This window comes from Schistocerca piceifrons, chromosome X (assembly GCF_021461385.2).
Source record: "Schistocerca piceifrons isolate TAMUIC-IGC-003096 chromosome X, iqSchPice1.1, whole genome shotgun sequence".
In the NCBI taxonomy this organism is placed as follows: Eukaryota; Metazoa; Arthropoda; class Insecta; order Orthoptera; family Acrididae; genus Schistocerca; species Schistocerca piceifrons.
In genome coordinates, this window is record NC_060149.1 from 74,460,807 (window position 1) to 74,473,843 (window position 13,037).

The following is a 13,037-nucleotide window of genomic DNA, read 5'->3' on the forward strand; positions in this document are numbered from 1 at the left end:
ACTGGGCTTATACTTCATACTCCCGCATGGCTGCTATGGAGTGTGCAACCATCGCCTACTTTGACTCTCGCATCGTAAATTTCGTGAGGGTTGCGACTGGAGCACTTAGCGCTGACTGGACAGGCAACTCGCACAGTTAGTTGCAGTATTTGTTGGCGGCAACGCTATTTCAGATTGGAAATACGTTACACTTGAATTTATCCACGTTGAATGGAATTGGTTCAGGTCAGTGAGTGTATTATAAATTCCAGAAATACTTTTTGTTGCTTCAGTCCGTTTTTACTAACATTTATTAGCACGACGTGTTTCGGCAGCATGCTACCATCATCAGATGCAGTACAGTTACATGTACATAAATCTTAGGTGTGCCGACTATTATTAGTTGGCTGTGCCAGTGAAGTTACGTATCGAAATTTGATCATTATTGCTGTAAATTTATTTGTCTGGCACCCAGACCGCAATAATACCCACAAAACCATCATTTAAGACTCTCATATTCAGATGTTTGCATTCCACATCTGAATGCGAACGTGTTAAATAATGGTGATGTGACTATTACTGTGGTCTGTGTGCCAGACAAATTTCCATCAAAAATGTTTAAATTCCGGTATATAACGTCACTGGCACACCCAGCAAATAATTGTCATCACATTATAGATTAATGTACATTTAACTGTACCGCACCTGATGATGGCAGCATGCTGCTGAAATGCGTCGTCCTAATAAATATTGTAAAAAGTGACTGAGATAGTAAAAAATAATTATTTCATAAAAATATATTACAGATAAGTAAACAATATGATTGGAACTGAGAAATTTACCCATATTGCCCACGTTGTTTATTTCAGTTCCTCTTTCCACTTATTTAAAAAAATGGTTCAAATGGTTCCGAGCACTATAGGACTTAACTTCTGAGGTCATCAGTCCCCTAGAACTTAGAACTACTTAAACCTAACTAACCTAAGGACATCAGACACATCCATGCCCGAGGCAGGATTCGAACCTGCGACCGTAGCGGCCTAGCGGTTCCAGACTGTAGAGCCTAGAACAGCACGGCCACTCCGGCCGGCTCCACGCATTTAAAATAAGATACAACATGTATGGCAATGGACCCTCTCCCTGAACCTTCCTTCTTCCTCCTCCACCCTGTGTGCTGACAGTCATATAAGTATTTATCACCCAATATGCAAACGTGGTCCATCTTTTTGAATTATGGGTGTGGCGGAAATGAAATGTGGTTACTTGGTGAAAGCGTCGACGCAGGTTAGACCGTGTAGAGGTACTCACTGGAGTGGGCGGCCCGTCGTTGGGCGTGCCATCCGGGTTGTCGGGTTGCGGCGTGGGCGGCGGCTGCGGCGACGCGAAGGCGTGGGTGTGTGCGTGGCGCTGGGAGTGCTGCTGCGGCGAGGCCAGCGAGTGCACCAGGCTGGCCACGTCCTGGCGAGCCGACACCGCGCGGCACTGCCCCGACACGCCCTCGTACCGCCGCGACTGCTCCTCCGCCTGCAAAACACACCGTGCCAACTCACGCGTGCCTGACGACAGGTCGCAGAATTCATCATCTGTGTACTGGACAAGTAGGGTGTTCTGATGACGAGCGTACGATTTTGGGCGCTGGACGTCATCTTTAACGCCCACACCAAGACATTATAAATATTGTTAAATCTTCCACAAAAATAAATGTTAAGATTTTTCTGTAAAATTCACATTTTGTATCCCCGCCCCCACCCCTCCCTACCACTGATATTGCGAGACTAGCTGAAACACAGTAAAGTAGAGCCTCTTCACTTTGTCTGTTACCAGTCGCGGATTAAATGGTTGTTAACTTTTTTTCCATTTTGCAAGTTACTTTCTGCTAAAAAATACCCAGTAAACATAAAAATAAGTTCGCAGGTTTGTTTTCCGAATTATTATTTTCATTCAGATAGAAATTTATGTTTCACTGACTCCTTTGTCATAGTTTTGTAGAGGATTTTGTATTTTACAGACAGTTAGAGATTTGAAATTTTATAGTACTATGTGCTGCAAGAATTTCGACAACGCTAATAAATAAACACTTACTGGAAAACTGACCATACTAATTTTAAACTACTATATTTACTTAGTACAATACTCATTTCAGTATATCTAATGTTCAATAATTTGTAAGTTATTTTAATCTAAAGATTTTATAGTTCGCACAAAACCGTAACAATGAGGAATATTTAAATTACTCACGAAAATGGAGCATTTCAAAAGATTTGGGAATTACTAAAATTTAAAAGACAATGTGTGTTAATTATTTTGTATTATTTAACTAATACTAGCATAAACTGTATGAAATAAATGTAATCATATAATTTTTAAATCATTTGTATAAATCTGCTCCAGTTTAGACTATTTAATACGTCCAAAAATTTCCGAGAGTGGTTTTATTCCTGTTGAATAAGCATTGTCAGCTTAACAACAATGATGGCAGCTTGAACTAACGAGTATAGGCAACAGGTGTGTATTCAACCAGTCAGTTTTGTTCGGGCGATGTTAAGTAGTGGACTTGAGACCTTAGTGTGTTAACGTTACTGTGTCACAAATCGCAATAGACAAACACCTCTAAATCAAGTGTTCAACCATTCTACAGAATGTTTTGAAGAAGTGAAAAGTATGTTCAAACTCTATCCTGAATATCTTGAGTCTCCAGCGAAAACAAAGACGCTTTAACGCCTGCTACGACCAGATTGAACTGCAACTCGTGGACAATTATTTTCTGAAAAATATCATCAAGGATGAAGAGACTTGGTGTTATCAAAACCAACCTACCAGAACATGCGCAGATATTTTCATGAAGGATCAACGTTTTGAAGAAATAATTGGCATTAAAGCCAATGAGACGTGCGAGTTGGACAACATCCGATAGAAGGACTTTTCTGTCAGTTTCAAATGATTGTATGAACTTTCTGTGCGTTGTACTCACGTTGGGGGAGGGGGGGACTAATTGGAACACTTGAAGCATTAAAACCACAATTTTAACTTCTCTCTCTCTCTCTCTCTCTCTCTCTCTCTCTCTCTCTCTCTCTCTCTCTCTCTTACTGGCCATTAAAATTGCTACACCAAGAAGAAATGCAGATGATAAACGGGTATTCATTGGACAAATATATTATACTAGAACTGACACGTCATTACATTTTCACGCAATTTGGGTGCATAGATCCTGAGAAATAAGTACGCAGAACAACCAGCTCTGGCCGTAATAACGGCCTTGATACGCCTGGGCATTGAGTCAAACAGAGCTTGGATGGCGTGTACAGGTACAACTGCCCATGCAGCTTCAACACGATACCACAGTTCATCAAGAGTAGTTACTGGCGTATTGTCACGAGCCAGTTGCTCGGCCATCATTGACCAGACGTTTTCAGTTGGTGAGAGATCTGGAGAATGTGCTGGCAAGGGCAGCAGTCGAACATTTTCTGTCTCCATGAAGGCCCGTACAGTACCTGCAACATGCAGTCGTGCATTATCCTGCTGAAATGTAGGGTTTCGCAGGAATCGAATGAAGGGTAGAGCCACATCTTAAATGTAACGTCCACTGTCCAAAGCGCCGTCAATGCGAACAAGAGGTGACCGAGCCGTGTAACCCATGGCACCCCATACCATTACGCCGAGTGAAACGCCAGTATGGCGATGACGAATACACGATTCCAATGTGCGTTCACTGCGATGTTCCCAAACACGGATGCGACCATCAAGATGCTGTAAACAGAACCTAGATTCATCCAAAAAAATGACGTTTTGCCATTCGTGCACCCAGGTTCGTCGTTGAGTACACCATCGCAGGCGCTCCTGTCTGTGATACAGCGTCAAGGGTAACCGCAGCCATGGTCTCCGAGCTGATAGTCAATGCTGCTGCAAACGTCGTCGAACTGTTCGTCCAGATGGTTGTTGTCTTGCAAACGTCCCCATCTGTTGACTCAGGGATCGAGACGTGGCTGCACGATCCGTTACAGCCATGCGGATAAGATGCCTGTCATCTCGACTGCTAGTGACACGAGGCCGTTGGGATCCAGAACGGCGTTCCGTACTACCCTCCTGAACCCACCGATTCCATATTCTGCTAACAGTCATTGGATCTCGACCAACGCGAGCAGCAATGTCGCGATACGATAAACCGCAATCGCGATAGGCTATAACCCGACCTTTATCAAAGTCGGAAAGGTGATGGTACGCATTTCTCCTCCTTGTACGAGGCACCACAACAACGTTTCACCAGGCAACGCCGGTCAACTGCTGTTTGTGTATGAGAAATCGGTTGGAAACTTTCCTCATGTCAGCACGTTGTAGGTGTCGCCACCGCTGCCAACCTTGTGTGAATGCTCTGAAAAGCTAATCATTTGCATATCACAGCATCTTCTTCCTGTCGGTTAAATTTCGCGTCTGTAGCACGTCATCTTCGTGGTGTAGCAACTTAATGGCCAGTAGTATATATGGATTGAGAGTTGTCATAGAGTATTGTTACTGGCGCATAGAGTTTGAACTATTAATAGCCATCCAGTGGAAATGTAAATTTTTAATGCTTGGTAAAAATTATGTCCTCAGTCAGTATTCTGCGTAACGAACTACATGGCAGCAAACTTATATTTCAATATGAATTTGAACTTTTTCAGTTTGTTGCGTTTCGGGTAATCATCCACTAATACGGTCGATATTGAGTGTATGCCAGTAAATTGAAAAGGATAATGAACACTGATTCGATTCTTTATGAAAGCGATTATTAGGAACTGAGAAGGTTTAATTCCAGCAGTAACTGAGCAATAACATTTTCGAACATTAATAGATCGTAACGCTGTAGTCATTTCTTAACACATTTTACAACGCGTGAAAATTAGAGACTCTTATGCGTAGCACAATTCGTGGAGAACCTATGTGGAACCGTTTGCACAGGAGTTTAAGACTGTAAGTGTTTTTGCAAAACGATTAATAGGGTCGGAAATAGAAACTGTGGTAAAAAAGAATGCGGACGGGACTCTGTAACGAATAACAGCCGTAACTATCCAAAAAGATTTTTGCAAAAACAGACATAATGTCTGAAGGGATACCGCAAACACTGGATACGCAATGTTACTTATAATCTGTCTTGATTGCAAAAGACTGCAATCAAGACGGATTATAAGTAACATTGCATATCCAAAAAGAGTTGGAACACCAGAAAAATTGCTCGAGTGAAGGACAGTCAGCAACATAGTCCCTCGAAGTCTCGACTTTAGCGTGCTGAATTCTGCTTGTGGTTTCTGAGCGAAATGGCATCAGGATTTTCGGATCCTGACGTTTTCATTTCTTCAAATAAGGCCTGCTTCAGCCTGTCAGGATAGGTGAACTCACAGAATATGCGCCATTATGCATCACAAAATGCCCGTCAGTGCTTTGAAGAGCGTCTGCATAATGTCAAGGCTGATGTTTGGTGCGCAATGTATGGTGTTCCCATGGTGACACGTGTCTTTTACCAAATTATTAATACTAACGGGTACGTCTAGAAAAGAAAGTGTCTAATCGACATGTGGATCAACTCACAGAGCATGAACGACTGTATGGATACATTCAGCCAGGCGGAGCAACAGCAAACACCGCCTTGTAAACTTGTCATGAGTGCATCAGAAGTTCTGTGAAGAGAGGACACTCAGCAGAGGCAGTGCAATCTCCTGACCATTTCGATCACTTGATCTCTCACCCTTTGACTTTCATCTGTGCGGCAAATCAGCTAAAGTAGACAAGTGAAAACGCTATTTCTGCTCTTCCCTAGAAAGAGTTGCTGCGCATTTTGACGAACAGAGCACAGCGCTCCATCGACGTCAACGGTGGCCATTTTGAGCATCTTCTGTGATGTTCAGTAACAAAGGCCAACGCTGCGTCAGTGGTACTATAAATACTTTGCAGGACAGATTTATATTAGCCACTTTGTGCGTTAGCTGGTCTATCAAAAAATGGTTCAAATGGCTCTGAGCACTATGGGACTTAACATCTGTGGTCATCAGTCCCCTAGAACGTAGAACTACTTGAACCTAACTAACCTAAGGACATCACACACATCCATGCCCGAGGCAGGATTCGAATCTGCGACCGTAGCGGTCACGCAGTTCCAGACTGAAGCGCCTAGAACCGCACGGCCACACCGGCCGGATAGCTGGTCTATCTTTTATACAAAAATGGATAAGCTTTCCACGCTGTAAACATGAAATTTTCAAGCTGAACGTTTAGGGTAGTCACGACTACACATAATTTTTAAACGCATACGACATTTATTTCATCGTTAGTTAAGTCACAGGTAAAGTTCTTTATTCTGTTGGTGTAATGTTCATTTCCATTGACGTGTGACAGGCATAGCATACACCTCCGGCAAGTACATTGACATGTTGCCAGTTTTCGGCGAATACCGAGACGATTCCAATGAAGCAACCGTGACTTGTACCGTGGCATATCCTGGTCGAAGAATTCCCATGCGCCATTACCTTCTTCCGTGCTGAACAGTGATTTCGAGAAAGAAGGAGTCTGAGAAGGCGCGGCGGTAATACACGAAGACCAGCAAGAAGTGAAGATGTGGAAGAGTTTGTTTTAGCTGCACGATCCTCTTTGCAGTTTACGAGAAGTTGTTACAGTCGTTGGAATAAAAACCCAACAGTAAGTTGTTCGAAATCATATGTTCAGTCACTTAGTGACCATAATGACATCGAAACGGAAAATGACAGAGAGAAGGCCGAAACACTGGATTCGGTCTTCCGAAATTGTTTCATCGCGGAAGATCGTAACAAGGGTTCTCCTTTCAATCATCGTAGGAAGGTCGAAATGACAGATACTGAGGTAACCGCGGAACAGAGAAACAATCACAATCGCTTTGTATTGGAAAAGCATTAGGACCAGATGAGATACCTGTCAGATTCTATAGAGATAATGCAAAATAAGTTGCTCCCCTTCTAGTAGTAGTTTATTGTAGGTCGCTGGAGCAACGAAGGGTACCCAGCGACTGAAGAAAAGCACAGGCCATTCCCGTTTTCAAGAAGTGTAGTACGACAGATCCACATAATTATAGGCCTATATCGTGGACGCCAGTGTTTTGTAGAATTAGGGAACATTCTTATTCTTTATGTTCTTGTGTTACGACGTTTTTGAAAAACTAATATCTCCTCTATAGAAATCAAAGATCTTGCGAAACTCAGCTCGCTCTGTTCCTCCATGAGCTCCACAGCGCTGTAGACATCGGTGCTCGTGTTGTGCATGCATCTGTGTCAGTGTGAAGCACAGTGAACCATTCAATCAAAGTTACTTAACTTGTCGTAATATTGTGTAACTTACTTTTAGAGGTCGACTCGTAGCAACTTCTTTTGGAATCCTAAAAGACAACCCTTTGTCAACTAACTTTCTTAGCTAAGAAGTGACTGCGAGGTGAAATAAAGTCATTCATTCACGACGAGGTTTTTCATTGTTCGTAAGAGACAAGTTGGCCGCTCGTTACCCTCGAACACTGACGCAGCTTGGAGCAGCATTAGCAGCCAGATGCTGTTCATCACTTCGTGCCGACATCGTCCTAACAGTATTTGCTCCGCCATCCATCATTCCATGTTTGGCCGGTAAAGCGACGAGAGGTGTTGGCGTCAAGTTCCTGATCACGTGAACATGCGGTAATGTTCTAATGTAATTCACATTGTCTCGAGGGACAGAAAACGTGCTGCTGTTGAAGTTGATTCGTCCACTGGATGACGCTGGTATTCCATGCGTGTAGGCTATCAGGCGGCACGGGGTTCCTTGCCTCCCGACTCTCCTCATTTCCCTAAAAAAGCGCGGCAGTGTTACCGAGCAAGGTGGTGCACACTGGACTAGAATAGGGAGGAACGGGGTTCAAATCTCCGTCGGACGAAACTGATTTCGGTTGGCTTAGCAGATCTTTTGAAAAGTACGTGGTCGACTTCCTTCAAGATCTTTACCTCTTTCGAGCTTGTTCCCTGACTAACGACTACGTCGTCGACAGGACATTAAACACTAATCATTCTTCATGCCATGCTTATACGTGACTCCACTTGACATGCATTAATCAGGCACGTACAAAAAACTGTTAAACTTTACACACATTTGCACATCGCAAAGGAAAGGGCCTTGATCAGGCGTGAAGATGCGAATAATGCAAACCTTTGCGATTGCAGTGGTTGAACCCATAGCAAACATCCAGTCAACAACGCTGTACGACATACACATTTGTTGTCCGTTGCCCATCACAATGCTTATTTTAAGCTCGTGGAAATGTGAGTTGCGAGACATCAGTTGAGGGGTGCCCAACCCTTTTACCTTACCTGAGCCGCACTGGAAACTGGAAGAGACCGACTGTTTTTCGGCCGCACGTAATACGCTTAATACTAACACGGTGACAAAAAAAAAGGGAAAGAGAAGAGAGAGAGAGAGAGAGAGAGAGAAAGAGTGAGAGACACTTGGGGGGGGGGGGGGGCGTAACTGGGACGGCAGGAGGTACAGCGGAGGTGTGGCTCGAGCTTCGGTTTGAAAATATTCACTTTATCATAACTTTACATAATCGGAATCTTACGGATTTTTTTTTATCAGTCGTGTGATAGACGCTTACTTCTTGGGCCACATTGATACTTGCTTTGTGCCGTATGCGACCCGCGGTCCGCGGGTTGGCCACTCCTGCATTAGATGGAACGTCATCGATACTCAGAAATACTCTCCCCCTACCCTCCCTCTCATGCGGAAAGCCACACGGCTTACGTACGAGCTACGCTTCAGATGGCACTGTGACCCCAAGCGCAGGAATGACGGGCGCCTTGTAAATGAGCGAAATACGTCAGAGCTGTTTATTCCTGTGACTGATGGTATTACGTATGATGGATGGCGAAACAATGAGTATTAGGCCGATGTCAGCACAAAATGATGAATTAGAACGGCCAATCAATTTGGGAGACAATGAGACAGTTCTGTCGAGAGGTCAGAGGGGAAAGACCAATACGAGGTGTATCGGATTCCATTGCGGTGACCGGCGTGATTGTGATTATTGAGTGGTTTTATTGAATATAAATATGTGATTCACTCTTAACGGTTTAGCGGTATAGTTATTTGAAAGAGTCAGAAACTGAAACGGTGCAAGGAATAGTAAATTAACGAATTTTTACTCGTTGTGTTTTATTATTTTGCTTTGTTTCCCTATAACGCTATAAAAATGGCACCGACAAGTACAGTGCACGAGCTCGTGTAGACAGATGCTGTATGGATAATCGGGAGCTTCTCAGTCTGAAATGATCTCGTCGTCCAAGAAACGTTAAACTTTCATCCGCAGTTTTCAAACTGAACAGAACCTAAGTTTGTATCACGTTTCGCTTTCAGAATAATCCCTAATACCACCTCTAAACATATGAAAGTTTCGGTCTTAAATTCACTATCTGATCGCAAGTATCCGGACACCCCTAAGCGATGCAGAATTGACCACTAAATGGCGTAATGTAGCGCTGAAACTGGTTGCTCACATAAAATAACAACTAGCAATTTAGATGGCTGAAGGTATTTTGATTCGACGTTTTGTATTGGACAGCCAAGGTCTTGCAACCATCTGTGTAAATATCGAGTTAGAGACTTAACCAGCAGATGTCACGAGAGGAGGACCCGTCACTATAAAAGGAAACGGAGAGTTTTGTGTTGTCAGCGCAGAAGCAGTAGCAGCAGATTGGGTTCGTCAGGAGAGCTCAAGCAATTGGATGTCAAGTAACAAATCGTCTAGGGACATTTCAATCCTTGTAAAGCTACCGACCCCCCCCCCCTCCCCCCCCCCTCCCATGAACAATGGACCTTGCCGTTGGTGGGGAGGCTTGCGTGCCTCAACGATACAGATAGCCGTACCGTAGGTGCAACCACAACGGAGGGGTATCTGTTGAGAGGCCAGACAAACGTGTGGTTTCTGAAGAGGGGCAGCAGCCTTTTCAGTAGTTGGAGGGGCAACAGTCTGGATGATAGACTGATCTGGCCCTGTAACACTAACCAAAACGGCCTTGCTGTTGTGGTACTGCGAACGGCTGAAAGCAAGGGGAAACTACAGCCGTAATTTTTCCCGAGGGCATGCAGCTTTACTGTATGATTAAATGATGATGGCGTCCTCTTGGGTAAAATATTCTGGAGGTAAAATAGTCCCCCATTCGGATCTCCGGGCGGGGACTACTCAACAGGACGTCGTTATCAGGAGAAAGAAAACTGGCTTTCTACGGGTCGGAGCGTGGAATGTCAGATCCCTTAATCGGGCAGGTAGGATAGAAAATTTAAAAAGGGAAATGGATAGGTTAAAGTTAGATATAGTGGGAATTAGTGAAGTTCGGTGACAGGAGAAACAAGAATTTTGGTCAGGTGAATACAGGGCTGTTGTTGTTGTGGTCTTCAGTCCTGAGACTGGCTGGAACGTTCCTTAACGTTCTTTCCATTAGTTTATATTTTGACTCCATGTATGGTAACACTTACAAATTCATGAGATATTCCTTCCGCTGATTTCGTGCGATTTTTTACAAGCACCCACCACAGCGCCCGAGAGTCCCTGTGCATCAGTCAGTGCAGAAAGTTTGCCAGGTCTTCATTTAGCTGTTGTTTTTCTTGGTGTATCACTTCCAAACAGTCGATTTCGGTAGCTTTGTTGTTGTTGTGGTCTTCAGTCCTGAGACTGGTTTGATGCAGCTCTCCATGCTACTCTATCCTGTGCAAGCCTCTTCATCTCCCAGTACCTACTGCAACCTACATCCTTCTGAATCTGCTTAGTGTATTGATCTCTTGGTCTCCCTCTACGAGTTTTACCCTCCACGCTGCCCTCCAATGCTAAATTTGTGATCCCTTTATGCCTCAAAACATGTCCTACCAACCGATCCCTTCTTCTAGTCAAGTTGTGCCACAAACTTCTCTTCTCCCCAATCCTATTCAATACCTCCTCATTAGTTACGTGATCTACCCACCTTATCTTCAGCACTCCTCTGTAGCACCACATTTCGAAAGCTTCTATTCTCTTCTTGTCCAAACTGGTTATCGTCCATGTTTCACTTCCATACATGGCTACACTCCATACAAATACTTTCAGAAACGACTTCCTGACACTTAAATCTATACTCGATGTTAACAAATTTCTCTTCTTCAGAAACGATTTCCTTGCCATTGCCAGTCTACATTTTATATCCTCTCTACTTCGACCATCATCAGTTACTTTACTTCCTAAATAGCAAAACTCCTTTACTACTTTAAGTGTCTCATTTCCTAATCTAATTCCCTCAGCATCACCAGACTTAATTTGGCTACATTCCATTATCCTCGTTTTGCTTTTGTTGATGTTCATCTTATATCCTCCTTTCAAGACACTGTCCATTCCGTTCAACTGCTCTTGCAAGTCCTTTGCTGTCTCTGACAGAATTACAATGTCATCGGCGAACCTCAAAGTTTTTACTTCTTCTCCATGAATTTTAATACCTACTCCGAATTTTTCTTTTGTTTCCTTTACTGCTTGCTCAATATACAAACTGAATAACATCGGGGAGAGGCTACAACCCTGTCTCACTTCTTTCCCAACCACTGCTTCCCTTTCATGCCCCTCGACTCTTATAACTGCCATCTGGTTTCTGTACAAATTGTAAATAGCCTTTAGATCCCTGTATTTTACCCCTGCCACCTTCAGAATTTGAAAGAGAGTATTCAAGTTAGCGTTGTCAAAAGCTTTCTCTAAGTCTACAAATGCTAGAAACGTAGGTTTGCCTTTTCTTAATCTTTCTTCTAAGATAAGTCGTAAGGTTAGTATTGCCTCACGTGTTCCAACATTTCTGCGGAATCCAAACTGATATACAGGGTTATAAATACAAAATCAATTAGGGGTAATGCAGGAGTAGGTTTAATAATGAATAAAAAAATAGGAGTACGGGTATGCTACTACAAACAGCATAGTGAACGCATTATTGTGGCCAAGATAGACACGAAACCCACGCCTACTACAGTAGTACAAGTTTATATGCCAACTAGCTCTGCAGAGGATGAAGATATTGATGAAATGTATGATGAGATAAAAGAAATTATTCAGGTAGTGAATGGAGACGAAAATTTAATAGTCATGGGTGACTGGAATTCGACAGTAGGAAAAGGAAGAGAAGGAAACGTAGTAGGTGAATATGGATTGGGGCTAAGAAATGAAAGAGGAAGCCGCCTGGTAGAATTTTGCACAGAGCATAACTTAATCATAGCTAACACTTGATTCAAGAATCATGAAAGAAGGTTGTATACATGGAAGAACCCTGGAGATACTAAAAGGTATCAGATAGATTATATAATGGTAAGACAGAGATTTAGGAACCAGATTTTAAATTGTAAGACATTTCCAGGGGCAGATGTGGACTCTGACCACAATCGATTGGTTATGGCCTGTAGATTAAAACTGAAGAAACTGCAAAAAGGTGGGAATTTAAGGAGATGGGACCTGGATAAACTGAAAGAACAAGAGGTTGTACAGAGTTTTAGGAAGCTCATAAGGGAACAATTGACAGGAATGGGGAAAGAAATACAGCAGAAGACGAATGGGTAGCTTTGAGGAATGAAATAGTGAAGGCAGTAGAGTATCAAGTAGGTAATAAGACGAGGGCTAGTAGAAATCCTTGGGTAACAGTAGAGATACTGAATTTAATTGATGAAAGGAGAAAATACAAAAATGCGGTAAGTGAAGCAGACAAAAAGGAATACAAACGTCTAAAAAATTAGATCGACAGGAAGTGCAAAATGGCTAAGCAGGGATGGCTACAGGACAAACGTAAGGACGTAGGGGCTTATCTCACGAGGGGTAAGATACTGCCTATAGGAAAATTAAAGAGACCTTTGGAGAAAAGAGAACCACTTGCATGAATATCAAGACCTCAGATGGAAACCCAGTTCTAAGCAAAGAAGGGAAAGCAGAAGAGTGGAAGGAGTATATAGAGGGTCTATGCAGGGGCGATGTTCTTGAGGACAATATTATGGAAATGGAAGAGCAGGTAGATGAAGATGAAATGGGAGATACAATACTGCGTGAA

The 13,037-nt window shown here is 43.1% G+C and overlaps 1 protein-coding gene across 1 annotated transcript in view; it reads right to left on the reverse strand.

Annotated features, from left to right (window-relative positions):
* Positions 1 to 13,037, reverse strand: part of LOC124722181 — a 997,523-nt gene that overhangs the window by 592,598 nt on the left and 391,888 nt on the right. Inside the window, exon 6 of the mRNA XM_047247381.1 lies at positions 1,288 to 1,503. Coding sequence (XP_047103337.1) covers positions 1,288 to 1,503 — 216 coding nt within the window. The remainder of the gene's footprint in view (positions 1 to 1,287; positions 1,504 to 13,037) is intronic.